Below are 20,114 nucleotides of genomic sequence, written 5' to 3' on the forward strand. Positions count from 1 at the left end.
CGCTTTGCTACGTCTGTCTTGTTTCTTCAAATCTAACAAGAAACCTCGATATGCAGACCACACAGAGCACGGCTGTGCTGAGGGCCCGTGCGGAGCGCCTGCCAGCCTGGCCTCTGTGCTGCGCTCCACAGCAGTGCTGTCCCCCGGCCTCCGGCTCAGGCTCCACTTCCCCACACCCAGAATCTTCTCTCCACATTTCTTTTCACACTTCTATATATAAAATTAAGAAAATCCAAATACGATTTTCACTTCACTGTTTCCCATGTATAACCTGGATTTTCACCTTTGCTTGTCACCAGAGCTCGCAAAAACAAACCGAACGCTCCTTAAACTCAAACTGCTTCCTTCTAGCAGATGGTAACGCACAGACTCTGCCCAGGTGAACGTGAGGAGTCACTTCACTGCAACAGTGACCTGGCACCTGCATACCGGCCTTTCTAGTCAAGAACAGTCTTCCTTGCTTTAGATAGTTGCCAATCTTCACTAAAACAAACTTTTTTTTCTAATTCATACCAGTTTCTTAATGAGCCTCAGCAAAGAATTAAGGGAAAAGGATTATTAAGACTTCTAATAAAGGACGTGGTTCTATTTTAATATATTCTCATGATCCCTTCTCTTTTGCCTTTAGCTTTAACTGTCAGAACCACAGATGGGAGCAGAGTTCCCACTATGGATGAGGCAGTGGGTCCAGGAGTGGATGTGCAGCCAGAGAGTTCAGCAACACCTGGGACCCCAAAAACACTGACGTGACATTAATCCCACAGCACAACACATCGAACCCTAGCCATTCCGTTTACGCTGGTCCCCAGAAAGAGTGGCAGTAAAAGGGGTCAGGACACGTGAAAGAAACAGCTTGTGTTTACAACAGGGAGAAATATCTGCTGAAACCTGACAGCTCAACAAGTAAATACAAACGATCAAATTCATCCTGGAACAGTTAAATCACTGCTATGGTGAAAAGCTGTCACTCAAAACACAAACACAGATGACTTGGGAAAGCAAAAATACAAAGCGTGGAGAAAAGATGTGACCCTGCTCAGCCAGAACAGAGCCTCGGCGTGGAGGCCACTCACCGGCTGAGGAGCAGCTGCACCGCGCCCTGCAGAGACGCCCCGAGCTCCTGCCGCGCCTTCTCCCCCAGGTGAGCCAGGCAGTCCTCCACGGAGCTCTCGGGATTCGCAGGGCTGAACACTGGAGAGGTGTGTCGGTCGAAGCCCGTGCTGGTGAAGGCTGAAGACAGGGCAAGAGAAAACCCCAGTGTGCTGAACGCTGCCCACGGGAGCCCTGTCAGCGCTCGGGGGATCACGAAGCTACGCCCAGGTACCAGCTAACAGTTAAAAGCCACCGGAAAGTCAGGTCATCGTCATGGGACGTTATCTTTCCTGGAACACAAAACTTGAGAGGCCCTAAATTTAGAGATCTTTTTTTTAAAGGAAAGATTTTTATGGAAAAACCTTACTTTTTAAGAGAAGAAAAGACTAAACTGGCATGTTAAAAATACACAGGCCAGTTCAGTCTGAGAATGACAAACGTGAGGCCTCTCCTGGCTCGACCCTCCCTCTCTTAGCATTTGGCTTTTCCTTCTACAAAGGTGGCATTTCTGAAACCAGACTCCAGTTACGTCAGTCAGTTAGAAGTGTCAGTAAAGGGCACTAAAAGCGAAGATTACCGTTAGGTTCTGGATTTCTATGAACTTCTACTCATACTCTCTTTTACTAACAGGAAGCTGATTTATAAACACAATTTATATTTTTCTTGTTAAAAATTACTGGGCAGCACAGAAACCCACACAAAAGCATGAACATGCGTCTTCCCAGGGTTACGATACAGCACAGCCCGAAGGTGCCAACGGCCTGACGACCTGCCAGCTGGTGGCCCCACACACAGAAGGTGGCATCACACAGCGGGGCACGGCCCCACACGGGACGGGACGGATGCCGGCACGTGCTCCCCTGGGGACGGGCCAGTGGAAGCAGAGCGTTTGGTTCCGTGTACTTATTTATGCGTGTAACCCATCACAGGCAAATACCCAGAGACAAAAAGCAGGTCAGTGGTTGCCACGGTTGGGGTGGGGCGGGGGCTGGTGGGAGCAGAAACAAAAAGTTACTGTTAAAGTATATAGTGTTTCTCTGGCGGATATTAAAAATGTTCTAAATTTTGATTGTGGTGATAGTTGTACAATTCTGTGACTATACTAAAAACCACTGAATCATACACTTTAAATGCATACACTTTACGGTATGTGAACATATCTCAATAAAGCTGAAAAAAATTATTTATGGAAAGCAAAACAAGAAGTAACTCAAATGCTCCCCTCAATAATGAGGAAATGACTGAGTAAAGATTCATTCAACACATGTAACTTCACACACAATACAATGTAACTGGTTTTAAAGTTTACGATTTAAATGTTCAGTATAAAGGGCGTGGCTATAACATCACGTGTACTTTGCTGCTACAACTATGGTGCACACGCACAAAAGTTAACAAAAGCAGCTCACCTCCACGTCTCCCCTCTGTGTTGTTACCAACGTAAGGTACCAAAAGCACATCAAACCACACTGAAGGGAAAGTAGCTAAACACGCCTGTTTAGTCCATTACCTGATACCAGAAAAGGCTACATCTAATCTGCTGAGGTTAGTTGGAGACTTTAATAAACATATCCCCCAGGGAAGAAAAAGGGTACCTTCCAGTTTCACCCTTGTAACACTATGCTCATGACCTCTACTGTAAAAAAAAAAAAAATTAAACCACACCAACAGAATCCCCTAATCAACTAGGAAAATAAGAAAAAAGAGACCTTCAGAAATTTCTTTGTCCAAGGATTTTAGCTCTTCTTCAATTTCAGTTTTAACTTTTAATAAAACTTCTTGATCCAGAGATTGTGAAGCTATATCTTGTTGAACCCCTGAAACCAACAAGAAAGGTTGAAAGAGGGAGAAAGAAACCATTAGAAAATGGGTAATATTTTAAGCATTAAGTCAGAAAACACAACATCAAAATTCATTATTGGGACTGGGGGCTGGCAGACACCTGAAGACACGGAAGCCAAGACTGGGTTGGTGGTACCACTTCTCCACTTCTGAGGAGGAGCTATGGAACTCAGGCCACTGTGGGGACAAAACCACTAATTCAGACTGTGTCCTCTCCATCTTCTGGTTGGGCAGCTATAAAGGAAGTATCTCAGAAACATTTTAACACGACAGAGAAGGAAACCTGAAGGGTCGTCCAGATCGGCGACAACGTCTCCTGACGCTGGCACACGTGGTCCCCCACCTTCACAATGCATGCAAACTGCAGCAAAGGGAAGGTCTGTTATCAGCACAAGATTTATATCCCACAACTCAAGAAAACTACGAATATACCAAAAGTACAGGGCACAACCTATTCACGCAGGAAAAGGAAAAGGAAGGTCTTGGTCTGCAGCAGAGAATGGAGAAGAGTCTGAAGGAGAAGAGAAGACCAGACACGTGACAGCTCACTGGCTGCTGCCCCAGGCACCCAGAGCACAGCGCCATCACCCCACCCGCAGCACTGAGTCTGAGCACGACCCCACCCTCCCCCTCGCAGCCCATTCACAGACACTGCCAGCACCAGCACAGCTGTTCGGATCACTGGACACAGCAAAAGCAGTTCTAAGAGGGAGGTTTATAGTTACACAAGCTCATCTCGGGAAACAAGAACAATTTCAAATCACCTAACTCCACACCTAAAGAAACTACCAGAAGAACAGACGAAGCCCAAAGTCAGCAGAAGAAATCATACAGATCAGAGCAGAAATGAATGAAACACAGACTAAAACAAAAACAAGAGAGAGCACCAATGACACTAAGACCTAACTCTGAAAAGAGAAACAAGGTTGATAGCCCTTCAGCCAGACCCATCCAGCAGGAAAGAGAGGTAACCCATGTAAGTGGAATCAGACATGAAAAAGGGACGAGTAAAAGAAAAAAGTTTTAAGTTAAAAAAAAAAAAAGAAAAAAGTTACAACCAATATCACAGAAATACAAAGGATCATAGGAGATTATAATTACACACTAATAAAATAAAATGGACAACCTGGAGGAAATGGACAAATTCCTAGAAATGTATAATCTCCCAAGACTGAATCAGGAAGAAACAGAAAATATAAACAGACCAATTACCAGTAATAAAATTGAAGCAGTAAAAAAAAAAAAAATTAAAATTAAAAAAAAACAACACCTCCCCCAAAAGTCCTGGATCAGACAGCTTCACCTGTGAATTCCACCAAACATTTAAAGAACAGTTAACACATCCTTCTGAAACTACTCCAGAACCTGCAGAGGAAGGAATGCTCCCAATCTCTGTCCATGAGGCCAGCATCACCCTGATTCCAAACCAAAGACAGCACAAAAGAAGAAAACCACAGGCCAGTATCAGTGATGAACACAGATGGACAAACCCCAAGCAAAGTACTAGCAAACGGAATTTAACAAAGCATTAGAAGGATCACACACCAGGAACAGGTGGGACTGATTCTGGGGTGCAAGGATGGCTCAGTGCCTGCGAACCCATCAATGTGACACAAACTGAAGGATTAAAAACCACATAGTCATCTCAACAGATGCAGGAAAAGCTTCTGACAAATTCAACATCCGTTTATGATAAAAACTCTCAACAAAGTGGGTACAGAGAAAACACACCTCAACACAATAAAGGCCGTATATGACAAGTCCACTGCTAGAACAAAGACCAGGACAACAGACAGCCAAAACCGCCCTGAGAAAGAACAGAGCTGGAGGAATCGCACTCCTGTTTCAAATTACACTACAGAGCTACAGGAGTCAAAGCAGTGTGGTACTGGGACAAAAACAGACACATGAAACGGTGGAACAGAACACAGACCCCCCCCAAAACCATGCTTATACGGTCTGTTAATCTACAACAAAGGAAGCAAAGAGGAAAAGACAGACTCTTCAGCACACGTTGGAACAACTTATCTGCAAAAGAATCAAAATGGAACACCTCCTCACACCATACACAAAAATAAACTCAAAATGGATCAAAGATTTAAACGCAAGACCCAAAACCATAAAACTTCTAGAAGAACACACAGGCAGTAAGCTCTTTGACATCAATCTTAGCAGTATTTTTTTGGATGTGTCTCCTCAGACAAGGGAAACAAAAGCAAAAATAAACAAATGGGACTCCAAATCAAACTAAAAAGCTTTTGCACAGAAAAGGAAACTAACCACAAAATGAAAAGGCAGCCTGCTGAATGGGAGAAGGTATCTGCAAATGGTAATATCCAAAATATACAAACTCATACAACTCGACATAAAAACAAAAACTCAATTAAAAATAGGCACAGGGTCTGAATAGACATTTTTCCAAAGAAGACACACAGAGGCCAACAGGCACATGAAAAGATGCATCACTAACCATCAGGGAATGCAAATCAAAACCACAACGAGATGTCACCTCACACCTGTCAGAATGGCCGTTATGAAGACAAGAACCAGACCCTAACACAATATGTAAATCAACTATACTTCAGTTTTTAAAAATAAATACAAATTAACTATAGAAGCAAGGGAAAAAAAGACAATAAAAAACAAGCGTTGGCAAGGCTGCGCACTGTTGGTAGGAATGTAAAGGATACAGCCACTATGGAAAACAACATAAAAGTTCCTCAAAAAATTAAAAATGGACTACCATACGATCCAGTAAATCCACTTTCGGGTATTATTCTGAAGAGCACAAAAAACACTAATTCAAAACAATATATGCACACCTAAGTTCATTGCAGCATCATTTACAGTAGCCAACCTAAGTGCCCACTGATGTATAAATGGATAAGGATGTGGCGTGTGTACAGATGCATGTGCGCGCGCGCACACACACACACACACACACACACACAGAGCACAGTACCACTCAGCCGTAAAAGGGATGAACTCCATTTGGGACAGCATGGATGGACCTAGAGAGTGTTATGCTGAGAAATAAAACAAAGACAGACAGATACCATGTGATCTCACTTATATGTGGAACCTAAAGAACCAAACAAATGAACAAACATAACAAAACAGAAACAAGACCCACAGGTACAGAGAACAAAGGGTGGTTGCCTGAGGGGAGAGAGGTGGGGGGTGAGAAGGAAACAATGGCAACCCGGCAACTAACCAGCTTGCTTGTGGCGCTCATTTCACAACATGCATTTATATGAAACATCACACTGCACACCCTGAAGTGCAACTTCTGATAATTATACCTAGTAAAGCTGATTTTTTAATTACATAAAACATTACACAAAATTTGAAACAATTTAAACTATGAAAAAGGTGATCTTCATAAGTTTTCATAAAGCATAAAAATCTATATATACAGGCTTTCCTTTTCTTCTCCTTTTTTTTGTTTTTTCTGTTTTGTTTTCGGGGGAGGTGATGAGGGTTCTTCATTTAGTGAAGTTGCTGGGGACTGTACCCACGCCCTTGGGCGTGCTAGGCATGCTCTCTACCACTGAGCTACACCCGCAACTCCCAGGCTTTGTTTTTCCAATTTTTCATTGGGTGGTAATGCACCTGACGTGACACTCCGGTCCCAACCGTTTTAAGCGCACAGGCTCAGCCCACTGCGTACACTCATGACGCCCTGCTACCGTGCCCACCGTCCGCCGCCCGAACACTCTTCTTCCTGTGAAACTGAAACCGCACCCACTAAACTCTCCACAGCCCCGCTCTGCAGCCCCTGGCTGCCACCGTCTACCGTCTGCCTCTAATTTCAATGACTCTAAGTACCTCATTTATGGGGGGGTCATACAGCATTCGTCTTTCTGGGACTGGCTTATTTCACTTACAGACAGACTTGTAACAACTCTCAAGTGATGCTTAAAATCAGAGCGGCTTTTCCTTTTAGAAGCGAGGCTCTGCGCCAGCACTGACCAGGTACCTGCACTGGGCAAAGTGACCGCTAGAGTATCTGTGGCATTAAAACAAGGCAAACACAAACTGGGAAATTAACTTAAAGTCAGTCTTATTTCTTTCAAAAAAATTCTCTCTCCCTTCTGGCTTCCTGGAAGGCATCTCAGAGAAGTGGGAGGTAAGCTTTGGAGCCAAGCACTCCAGCTCATCACACACACGTGACCTTGGGCAAGGCACATAATCTTTTGGAGCCTCTCCTCTTATGTAAATAGGAAAATAACACCTACCACCGAGGCAAGGGTAAGGAGATAAGCAAGTTAAGCTCCACACACCAAACGTGCTCAGCAGAGAGTGGCCCCCACTCACCATCCCTGTGACTGTCTAAGATGATCCTTCCCCAAACCCAACCTTGTCTCTGAAAACAGAACCAGCTCACAGGCTCCTCATCAGTCATGCTCACCCAGAATCTGCTTAAGAGTCTGGACCAGCAGGACAACCCTCTGACAGCTTAGATAACCCAAGCAGTAATAAAGCAGGGCCGTTGCAACGCCCACCAGGAGAGCTCCTACAGTTACTCTCGCTCTCCAACTGCCGCAAGAGAGGATGGCTTAGTATCAACTGATCAAAAATACGTGTTTTGCTTGAACACATGTCCAACAGAGTTTAATTTATATTCAAAAATACAGAAGGAAAGTTGGTTTTTTTTTTTTAACTGAAAGGCACATTTCACAATAAATTCATCTGGGAAGTTTTACCAGGAAGCTACAACCCTGAACACCAGAAGGTCCCTGGTTTTCTACGTTTCCAGATGTGACTTGCGTCTAAGAAACCTGCCTTCAGGGGAGGGTATAGCTTAAGTGGTAGAGTGCATGCTTAGCATGCATTAGGTCCTAGGTTCATTCCCCAGTACCTCCTCTAAATATAAATAAATACATAAACCTAATTACCTACCCCCAAAAAATAAAAAAATAAAAAATAAAAAAAGAAAGAAACTTGTCTTCAGATTTCTTCCAGGCTCAAACCGTATGTGCCGTACTCGGCAGTGCAAGAACTCTGATCAGTCACTGCCATGAGCAAAAGTGAGCCAGTGCTTTTAAAAAAAACCTTCCTTTTACCTACCGACACTCCCTCAGACTACTTCAAGAACAGAAGCAGGGCAACGCCTGTGCTGAGAAGTCTGGGTTAGCCCTGCAGGTTCCACAGAATCACCTCAAACCCAGTACCCGCTAAGTTTGCCCCTGACCTGTTCTTAATCAGAAACAGAGAGCACCTGAACATTTCAGGGTCTTGCCAGCCTGCTGGATCTGACTGTGTATAAGGCTTCCTGTACGAGAGGGGCCCCCCCACCCCCTGCATTGTGGATTTTATCGTCAGGTCAAGGAGGACCGTCCGAAGAGGCCCTCGACAGTGTGAACCACCTGCTGTAACTGAGCTGCACTTCAGTGCCATTTCCCTGCTTTCATCTAGAAGTACAGGAAGAGACAGTGTCTTGAAACCTCATACTGTACCTGGTATTGACATTTTCCACTGCTTTTCCTCGTGCCCTAAGTAATAAAGCCCTAAGTCAAAAAAAAAAAAAAATCTCTTAAAGAATAACATTCCACTGAAAAGGAAACAGTACAGCTTCCAGTTACGGGAAAACCTTGGGGCGAAACTCGAGAACGAAACACAGCACCCAGCCTGTGGTTCCAGGGACCAGACACTGCAGGGCAAAGTCCAGACACAGCAGGTCCCTCGGTTGCGACGCAGTCCCCGCTGTCCTGCTCGACCCCCTCTGCTCGGCACGTCCAGGCGGCAGACACAACCTGCTCACTCTCAGAGGAGAACATGCAGTGCTCACAGGGTTTGCACTGTCGGCCCGACTTCAGACAGCCACTGGGAATCCTGGGCCGTGCTCCCTGCAGATGAGGAGGGACTTCTGTACCCTGCCATTCTGCTGTGGCTCTGCCTCAGAACTCAGAGCCGAATTCAGACTGACCGCTCAGAGCCAGGCCACTGTGGAGGGGCTCACAAGCTCCCTGTCTGTGCCTTAGTACTCCCACTGTGCAAATGTACAGTCATCTTATTCTGATTTCATTAGAGTGCTGTTTATTTAGATTTTCCCATTACATATTATTGTAAGTCACATTAAATTCTGTATGGTAAGAAATTTTTAAAAATTCATTGCTGTTCCTAACCAGTATGAACTCATTGCCAATTTCTTCACCAATAAAAAAGGCTGTTTATGCTACATTTTAACCCAACCTGGGCTGCCCTTCCTTTTCCTGATTATTCAGCTCTGCCCACCCTGCAAGGACCAATTTGAGTCTCTCTACTTTTCCACAGTATCTTCACGGCTACTTAAGTATCACCGACATTTGAATATTTATACCACTTAGTCTGTGACACACAGTTTAACATTTAAATATACACTGTGTTATATCACTTAATAATTTCACAGTTTATTATCATTAATCTGACCAGATTGCAAACTACTTGAGATAGTCCCTTTGTCCCAGACTTGTGTCAAGTAAGGACTAAAAACGCACTCAAGTACTCGACAGCCAAGGCCACCACTGCCTGTGACAAAGTCACACACACGGCACACACGTCCAGCCCCGCTGGGGAGAGAGGGTGCCGAGGGAAAGACGATAAAATCAAAGTCACAAATACATTCAGAGAAGCTTTAAAAAGGTGTCAGTATATTTTGAGGCTATGTGAAATGACGAAAGTTGAAAGAAACGGAGAAAACGAGGAGTCAGTGTAGGTCAGAGAACAAGAACACAGACCGGCCACAACCAGGGCAGCACTGAGAACACTCAGTCGTGCTGGCGGAGCTGTGGCGGAGAGCACTGAGGACGAGGGGAAGGGAGAGAGCGGGGTCTCATCCACCATCTCCACGCTTGGCGGGCGTTCATCAGTGTCTGAATCGGGATGTCAGACGTGGAATGGTCAGGGTTAGGCCTGGTCCACCCACCCCACTTACAGAACTGAAATGACTTGCCCAGGCGCAAGTAAATCACACAGAAACAAGATATTCTGATAAGTAAACTTACGACTGAACCCAAGAACACACGAGTCTAATTTCTGATGCACAATGAACAATAAGGAATACATCAACGTTTTACCTGCCGCCTGCTTCTTTTTGGAAACTCTGCAAACATATACACACCCACACACCCAATCACGCCACCACCACCACCACCACCACCAATGACAATGATGTCTCGGTCACCATATGCCTCACCCCCCAGACTAAAGAGAAGCAGCTGACTGAAGGAGCACCTGTTCGCATGAGGCCGACATGACGCTAATTACACACGACAAGCTGTCACACTCGATAATAAGCCACGTGGAAACCCCGAATCAGAAAGTCTCCTGCTGTCAGGACACAAAAGGCTGTTTCTTCAGCTAACCAATGACACAGACAGATTCAGTGATTTTCATTTAATCAACCCCTCCCCACCCAGACTTTCAGAAGCACAGAGCCACACGGGAGCACCAGTGCAGCATAAATCCTGCAGCATAAACCCAGAAAAATAATTCAAAGATAAACAGGCTTTAGCACCCTAAACCCCACCCACTTCAGTGTCAAGTAAAGGGTCAGGTGAGGCAGCAGCCATCACATTCCAGCCCTGAAATGCACTCAGAGTGAGTGTCGGACCGAAAAGTTTAGAACCGTGTATGGGCTAGACCTTCCAGAGCAAAATACTTTCTAAATCGACGGTTCCCCAAACTAAGGGCACATCAAAACTACCAAGAGAACATTAAATGATAATTAAATAATAATTAAAAACACAGATTCTCAGGACCCAGCATGAAGCACCTGGTTCACGGTCTAGGGCAGGGCTCCGCGGCCTTTGTTTTAGTAAGTGTTCAGGCTGTTAGACTTGACAAACACTATTCGAGACAACCCAAATGATTATAACCAAACTGAGAGCAGCTACTGAACAGCACAGACAACACAGTTCACCTGTTCACTCAACAGCAAAACCAGATACCCCGGATGACACCATACTGGACCAGTAGGTGAGAAATCAGACGGATGAAACCCACCAAATTGCAGAAGAGCCGGTCACAACGATGGTTCTCAGGCTCAGTGTTACCAAACTCCCCAGCTATCCTGCAGATCAGGCGACAAATCTGCAGGAGGACAGGTTTGGAAGAGAATACAAAGAAAATCCAACCGTGACCAAACGTCTCCTCTTCCTGCAGAAACACTGAGACAGAATGAGACAGTACGCCCTCCAGAAACAGCGGGCTGGAAGCAGAGTCTGGGACTGGGTGTGTGACTCTGTCTGGAAAAGTCGACCTGAGACGACCATGCTCCCCACACTGATCTATGGAGCCAGGGCAACTCCTGCCAGAACTCCCAGCTCCCCTTTCTCCAGATACGGACAAGACTACCCTGAAATCCACACAGAACTGCAAGACTCAAAAGAGTCAAAGCGATTTTAAAAAAGAACAGGGTTGAAAGACTCATACCTCACAATTTCAAAACTTACTACAAAGCTGTAAGTAATCAAAACAGTGTGGTAATAATATAAGAACAGACACACAGACCAATGGAATTTCTGAGGGGCCAGAAATCAACCCATGTATCTAAGGTTAACTGATTCCTGATAAGGGTACCGAGGCCATTTACTGAAGAAAAATATAGTCTCTTCAACAAATGATGCTGGGACAACTGGGCATTACCAAGCAAAAGGGTGAATCCAGACCCTCACCTCACATCATATAAAAAAATCAATTCAACACTGATCAAACAGCAATATTTAAAAGCTAAAACTTTAAAACTCTTACAAGGAAACAACATAGTTGAAAATGTGCATGACCCTGAATTAGGCAATGGTTTCCTAGATATGACCCCAAAACACAAGAAACTGAAGAAAACATAAATAAAGTGGACTTCACAAAAATTTAAAACTTTTCTACGTCAAAGGACACTACAAATACAGCGAAAACACAAACCACAGAACGGAAGACAATACCCGGAACTCACATATCTGATAAGGGCCTGGTATCCAGAATTTATAAAGAACTCTTACAACTCAACAACAGAAAGACAAATAACCCAATTTTAAAATGGACAAAGGATATGAACAGACATTTCTCCAAAGTTATACAAATGGCCAACAAACACATGAAAAGGTGTTCGACATCAACAGCCATTAGGGAGACGCACATTAAAACCCAATAAGCTACCACTGCACACCCACCAGGACAGCTGTAACTCAAAGTCAGCAAGTTTGGCAAAGATGCAGGGAAACTGGAACCCTCCTACACTGCTGGTGGGAATGGTACAGCCACTTCGGAAGATAGCTTCTACACTCTCACCATGTGACCCAGCAATCATGCTCCTCAGTATCTACCCAAATGAGTTTAAAACTTACATCTACCCAAAAACCTGCACATCAGTACTTACAACAGCTTTACATGTAACTGTCAAAACCTGGAAGCAACCAAGATGTTGTTCCTCAACAGGTGAATGAATAAAACAAACTACGGTGCCTCCAAACAGTGGAAGCTATTCAGCAAGAAGAAATCAGCCACCACAAGAAGACACTTCTCAACCCTCATCAGGGTGACCATTACTTTAAAAAGCAGAAAACAGCAGTGCTGGTGAGGATGTGGAGAAACCAGAACCCCGAGCATTGCTGATGGGAACGTCCAATGACGCAGCCACCGTGGAAAAAGCATGGCACTTCCTCAGAAAAATCAAACATGGACTGACCCAGCAGTTCTGCACCTGGGTATGCACCCAGAAGAACTGAAAGCAGAAACTCACACAGATTATTTGTATACCGATGTTTACAGCAGCATTATTCACAACAGCCAAAAGGCAGAAATAACCCAGCGTCCATGAGCAGACGAACGGATAAACAAAACGTGCTTTGTGCACACACTGAAACACGACTCAGCCTTAAAAAGGAATGAAGTTCTGATACACACCACCAGGCGGATGAGCCTCAACGACACTACGCTAAGCAAAGGAAGCCAGACACAAAAGGACAAACACTGTATGATCCCACTCAAACGAGATGTCTAGAACAGTCAAATTCGTACAGACAGAAAGTCAACTAGCGTTTCCCTAGGGAGGAAGGGGGGCTAGTGTTTATCAGATGAACAACAAGCCAGCGGCACCGCAACGTTCCTAGTCAACAAACATGAACTTGCTCTCCTTCCTAAGAAGTGTCTTCTTGTTAAATCCTTGTTAACGACAACACCAAGGTGCTGTGCGTTACCAGGCGCAAGGCTGAACAGAACAAGCTATTACTTAGCATCAAACGTGCAAGTCGACAGGACTTCTACTAGCCAGGATACATAAACGAACTATTTCAGCACAAACGAACAGTCTGGAAGAGCTGACAACTTCTGGAAAAGTTAACAGAAGAGTTAACTATTTATGGGAGAGTCTGTTCCTAGCACAGGACTCACTTGGGAAAAATGAAAGACATTTAATGCGGCAGAAATCTTGAGTCATGAATAGGATCACCTCTGTTGGCCTCTTCCTCTCACACCTACTGCTTCATCAACTTGAAACCAAACCCTGTCCAGCCTACAGCAGCAAATGCTATGGCAGACCCTGCTAGTAACAGCACAGCGCAGAAGTGAGTCCCCCATCACGTCTGAGACGCAAACAGGACAGCAACGCTGCCGACAGCAACCAGGGCCTCCTTCCTTCTAAGAGGTCAGCACAACACATGCCTGCGCTTGCGCACAAACACTCTGTATTCTGTCCTAAGACGACAGCATGAGGACAGCAACCAGATCTCAAAAATGAAACAAACCAAAAACATCAAAGCAGGCGAACGCCTCAGATTTAAAAAGGAGATTCTACAAAGTTCAGGTAGGAAAAAATTCTGTGTTCAAGCGAGGAAAAAACTGATCAGCGCAGGCTTGTGTAAATGCTTAAAGTCCTTACAAATTTAGTCACAGCTGTTGAAAAGGCGTAGTTTTTGTGGCACATGGAGTCTTGTTACAGTTAAGAAACATCACCGGTGGAATCTGGGTAGATGGGCAAGTATGTATGCACTAGGGCGACCAAGTTTTACTCAGTCCTGGGCACACCAGACAGCTGGTCACCCTAACACGCATGCATGGGGGATGTGTCGATTAGGACAGGCGAGTCTCCGTTGTGGAAACAAATAAAGCCCGAGGTTTCAGCGACCTAACCCAAAGGCCCACGTCGCCCTTGTGTTACAGATCTAAGCTGGGGAGCCAGGAAACGGCTTCCTGGAGTCACTTACAGCCTGCCTGACGCTGGGCCTGCCCCACTGTGCAACTGTGCCCTTAGGAACACACGTCCCCCTCAAATCCACACACACAGGAGACAAAGGGAAAGAACGGGGAGGAGGTACACTGCTTCTAAATGCCACAGCCTAGGAGGGACACAGTCACAGCCACCCGTACTTCACCGGCCTGGGCCCTGCCCAGGTGCATCTCCCACGGGCCCAGGAAGGGGAGAAGGAAAGACGCAGGGAAGTGGCAGGAAGCAGCACCGGAGTCCACTGCTCCAGAGCAGCTCGGCTCCGGAGAGAAACAGGCAGGAGTAAGCATGGCTGGTTCAGAGTACCAGGCGAGGACAGACCTGAGACACAGCAGGCCACGGGTCACGGAGACCAGCGGCATCTTGTAGCGCAGCCCCAGGGGGAGGGAGCGACCTGGGCTCCTGATGTAAGTAAGAGGCAGTGCCAGGAAGCTCAACCTGCTTATAGGAAAACACGTGACGTAGAGGCGTGAAACGAAGGAGGAAAATCAGGAGACATCTGCAATAATCTGAAGCAGAGCCTGAAGGATAATGAGAATCACCATAAAATCGGGACAGCTGGTAACGGTGACACAGACAGAGGGCAAGAAGCAGAGATAAGAGCTGCAGGATGACTCTGGTGTTTCAAGCCTGGGCAGCAGGAGGTCTCCCTAACAAATTACTGTAAGAACAGGGGCAAGCTTAGAGGGGAATATAAAAAACCAAGTTCTAGACCTGTGTGTCTAATAATATTGCAGCCACTGGCCACACGCAGCTTTTTAAGTTAAAAAAATTAAATAAAATTAAAAATTCAGCTCCTCATTTGCACTGGTCACATTTCAAGCATCCAACTGTCACATGTGACTTGTGACTGTAGTACTGGGCAGAGCTGATCTAGAACATTTTCATCACCGCACAAAGTCCTAATAAATAGTGTTTTTCTAGACCTACCAAGCTATAACCAGTCAGGGGAAGGTTTTGGAAATGTAAATGAGACTGGAAACTGGAAAGAAAAAGTTTTAAGGAATTTGCAGGCTAATCGATTACCTTTTACCAGTAAAAACTGGTGAACACCCTAAACGTCCTACAGTAGGAGACTGTCGATATTTACTTATTTACATGGAAAAGTGTTCGATTATACTGTTAGCTTTTAAAATGGGAGGAGAGTACAGCTCAGTGGTAGAGCACATGCTTAGGATGCACAAGGTCATGGGTTCGATCCCCAGTACCTCCATTACACAAATAATAATAATTAATAAACCTAATTACCTCCCCCCTAAAAAAATGTTACAAAGTGTCAGGGATATGACCACATTTTTACAAGCTGTAAATTCCAGTTTACATGTATCTATAAAAATGTTCAGAAAAACGTTAACACTTCTTAATTTGTTACTGGATTACAGGATTTTTTTTTTTTACTCTTCTAAATACTTTCATATGTATTATTTAAATAATAAAAAAGAAATACGATTAAAGAATGGAAATGACAGGAGACAGATGTGAGCCTACTATAAAAACAGCATTTAGTCCTGTGCATAAATGGACTAAACTCTTAAATTATGAGGAAAATAATGTTCTTTTCACACTGATGTAACATAACAGGTGTCAGCAAACTAGGGCCCGTCAGCTAAATCTGCCTTCTGCGTATTTTTACACAGCCCACGAGCTAAGAATGGTTTTTACATTTTTTAATGGCTGAAAAAAAATCAAGGTTAATACTTCATGACATGTAAAAATTTTAGGAAATTCAGTGCCCAAAAATAAAATTTACCTGGAATACGGCCACAGTCACTCAGTCACGTGCTGTCACGGCTGTCCTGGGCCACACTGGGAGAGGCGGGCGGCCGCACTCACCACACACTGCAGTGAGCCCAGCACACGCCACGACCACGTGCACGCCGCAGCACAACTTTCACTGTAGCTGGGCCCACCCACCGTGCGAAACCAAGGAAAGGAAAGTGGACTTGGAACATCATGCTTTTAATGTGGACTAGACTAATTTGTCATCAAATTAGAGGCAAAGTACTGTTGACACAGTGGCATCACAGCTGTGCTGGAAGAACACAGTTCACGTTGCTCCTAACAGACTCCAGTGCGCTCAGTGTCCCCAACGCACAAGGGAACAACTGTCAGAAAAATTAGCGAATTTAAAATGGACCATCTCATCATAGAATTTATTTGTGAAATAAGAAATGAAAATGAAGCCACAACCCAAGTTCGCAAATGGCTCAGCTGTTAGCCAAGCAAGGAGAGCCACTCAAGGATGTTGAGTCAATGAAGTTAGATTCAACTGCAGCAGCTGAAGAAATGTGTCCAAGAAATACGGACGTTTAATATTATTAGTCTTTTGGAGAGAACAGCTGCTCGATGAGTTGAAGACAATGAGCACAACCACAGTCGTCAAACAAAACACAAGGCAAGCAGCTCTGAGTGGCGGTCCTCGCTCCGGACGTGCTGACTGGTGTCTGAAACGCGGTCACTACCCATTCAAGAGGTGATGCCATGAGAGTTCTGGGGAACCCACCTGGTCTGTGCACAGCAGTCACAGACCAGAACAGTTTCACAGAAACTGAAGAAACTCTAATTCTCTACAACCCAACATGGAATCTGCTGAGATGTGTTACTGATAGTGGCAAAAATATGTCTGGAGCAGAAAAAGGCTTATTAGTTGCATAAACTTGCAAAGACTGAAAAGGTAAGGTATTTAAAACCTCTGGTTATTCACTGTAGTATCAGCAGGCACTCTGGAAAATATTTAAATCTATCCAGTGTTAATGAACCACGAGTTTCAACAGCGACCTCACTTGCTGTCATGGACTTAATCCCTGCAGGCTTCAAGAGTTGAGCTGCGTATCCTGACACACCTCATCACACAGCAGCCCAACTCTGGAGAGTGGCACCATTCCGCTGCAATTTTCTGAGCTCAAAAATGAGACTGAAATTTTTCCAAAAGAGAACTGTACTCACCCACTATTATCAAGTAATGAATAGCTCTGGAAACTAGCTCTCACTGCAGATTTGAAAATGCTTCTTAGTGAACTAAACCAAAAATCACGAGGCCTGCTGTTTGCTAGTCCCGCCCTGGTGATGGCCCCTCGGGCTGCGTTCCCCTCGTTGAGTCCCCAAGTGAAGGAGGCCGCCCCCCAGGGGGCACACTGACTCCTGGGCCCAGACAGCAGAGCAAGTGCCGTTCCCTGGTGTTGGGGTTCACGCCCCACAGACCACCCAGGACCTGTCCTTAACTTCAGGCGCCACAGCCAAGAGATGGCTGCACTACAAGACGGCGCAGCGATCTGGGTGCCCTCAGCTGGTGCACACATCCTGGCCCACATCCGGATGGACGGGGAGGAGAGCATACGGCTGCCAGCACCTCCCGCTAAGCTGGATTATCACGACTGGTTTGGTGGAACAATCCACATGTGCTAAGGAAGGAAGCTAAGTGATTACCTGAAAAAAAAACCTTGTCCCTCTGGGACCTACTCATTTGGCTGAAACTGGGGTTCTGAGGTGCTTGGCAAGATCAACATTGCAGAATTAATGTCCCCACTGTGCTAATTCAAACTCTGCTCAATGGCCTTAAGCAGGTGCTACCTGAGACAAGCAAGATTTCACCGAACGTTACCACATGTCATCCTGAGGGGTGAACTGCTGGGAGCGGTAGTCTGGATGAGCCTCAAGCATCCCTGTGTGTCCTTGCTGAGGGTAACAAACTGAAGGCCCCACTGTCATCTGCCTGACCCTCTACGCTCGTGGGTCCAGGGACCCCGTGGCAGCTCAGTCCCTGGGGGAGGGGACTCAGCTTGCTACGGCTTGCTGCAGGAGCACTACGCCTTCAGCGCTGGGGTCCCCAGCTGCAGCACAACACGAAATACTCCCGACCAGGTTCACTGCGTTGCCCTGTGGAACCTGGGAGCAGGGGGACCAGGGCTGGTGCAGCGACACCCCTGGGTTTGCTGGGCTGAGTCACACGCCGTCCTGCTCTCACCCATTGAGCCTCTTGTCTACTTTGCACCTATAGAGTTAGGGGGCTGAAGGATAAAAGCCACATGTGTTCCACAGAATTAATTCCCAGAATCTTCCACCTACACAGAAATGTCGAAGACATAGGGACTACGGGAGGAGCTAACCACACGTGCATTAAACACAATCAGCACAACAACTCAGCTGGACCCCCAGCAAGTCTGCACGGCAGACGCTCGTTACGTCTAAACACCTGAGTCTTAGAACAACAGGATCCTCATTAGCACAAGTTTTAACTAGTCCTTAAGACAATATGCAAAATCTTAAAAAGATACGCTACACAATATGACAACCTATAGGACAGATTTATTTTGAATGGCAAACTCCTCATGAAAATACTTTTACTCTTTGATTCAGGAATTTGACTCTAGATAATTTAGAAAAGTAAATAACCAGGAAAAAAAGCAACATACAGAAGCAATCTTAACTGAGCTCCACTCAAGCGAACTACAAGACCTGCTCCTGTGTCTCTACAAACCCCGCTGGACTCTGCCCCAGCAGGCTGGACACTGCAGGGGCTGCCACTTCCAGCACACCTGTGTAGGTGTTGGCCTAACAACAGTCAGTTATTTTTCTCCCAGTCTTTTTATGAACGTTATAATGGTCACTGAAATCACATAATTTATTCAAAATCACAGGTATCATCGAAATACGACTGTACAAAGAGACTTGGTATTTCTATGAAAGCTAAATGTTTTGGGAAGTTGCTTTAAAAATACCATCACAATTCTTACATATAGCACAGGGAACTATGGTCAATATGTTATAATAACTTTCAATGAAAAATATGAAAATGAATACACATGTGTATGCATGACTGGGACACTGCGCTCTCCACCAGAAACTGACACATTGTAACTGACTATACTTCAATTAAAAAAAAAAATCACAAATCGGGTGTGGAAGAAACACCTGTGAAAGCTGGGGACCAGCACAGAAACCCAGAACGACACTCGACGGCACTGCCTTAGAGGTGCCTTTACGCTCCCACCCCACTACAAACAGGCACAAATTCAAAACTATGGGGAGAGAGAGGGTTTATAGCAGGAAGGTGACATGCAATTCCAATCAACAGATCCATATTCAAAAAGAAAAAAGCCTTGGCCCTACACTAAAATTGCCAAATAAAAGTACATTTATTAACATTTTAAATTAAAATTTCTTATAACCTCTTTATTTATGACCCCCTGTGACTTTTTCAATTAAAGCCCTTCTACCAATGCTAGTAACCTAAGTAAAAAGTGTTCTATGGTAAACCAAAAATTGTGCAGCAGCACTACTAACGTTTTGAAAAAAACAGAAACATTCAGACATGTAATAATGGAGATGAAACATGGAAACATGTATGTTTTAAGATAAAACAGTGAAAAAACCCACAAATAATTGATTACAACTATATGAAAACTATGTATATATCAATAAATATCAGAAGACAATAAAAAGTAAAATAGTTTTACTTTTTTTGCTGTGTGAGTTTCATCAAATAATAAACATTTGGAAGGCAGCTATGCTCACCACTACACCACCAACGCCTTCAAATAACAAACATTTGGGATCACATTTTCTTTTATGAGTTTTTAAAGTCATTTTGATGTGATTTTTGTTTAAACAGTAACCTACCTTGGGGTACTTAAAATATGATTCAATATTTAAAAATAGAACACACCCATTAGTTATATGTCAGTATTTAAATTCGGTTTTTAGGACACCTTCTGTCATCCCTCCTAACTGTCAGAGTGGCTACTGGTCTCTGTCATTTCTGAATTTCCTTTCTTGAGCTAGAAGAGCAGCAGATAAATCAGAACCACCTCCATGGCTACAGTAAACACCTATGGATGAGAATAAGGTTACAGACTCCAGTAAATGTTTTAAGCTTTGTTTGGCAAATTATCTAAAGAAGGGTATATACGGGGGGAGGGTACAGCTCAGGGGTAGAGCGTGTGCTTAGCACGCACAAGGTCCTGGGTCCAATCCCCAGTAC

General features: G+C 44.7%; 1 protein-coding gene across 5 annotated transcripts in view; it reads right to left on the minus strand.

Annotated features, from left to right (window-relative positions):
• The window catches only part of BCL2L13 (BCL2 like 13), a 44,304-nt gene that overhangs the window by 14,028 nt on the left and 10,162 nt on the right, over positions 1–20,114 (minus strand). For 4 of the 5 annotated variants that reach the window (XM_074357901.1, XM_074357903.1, XM_074357904.1 and 1 more), the window contains exons 3-4: positions 2,802–2,909; positions 1,074–1,230 (exon numbers count right to left, since the gene is read on the minus strand). In XM_074357901.1, coding sequence (XP_074214002.1) covers positions 1,074–1,230; positions 2,802–2,909 — 265 coding nt within the window. The remainder of the gene's footprint in view (positions 1–1,073; positions 1,231–2,801; positions 2,910–20,114) is intronic. The other variant, XM_074357902.1, reaches the window with a different exon arrangement.

This window comes from Camelus bactrianus, chromosome 34 (genome assembly GCF_048773025.1).
Source record: "Camelus bactrianus isolate YW-2024 breed Bactrian camel chromosome 34, ASM4877302v1, whole genome shotgun sequence".
Taxonomy (NCBI): domain Eukaryota; kingdom Metazoa; phylum Chordata; class Mammalia; order Artiodactyla; family Camelidae; genus Camelus; species Camelus bactrianus.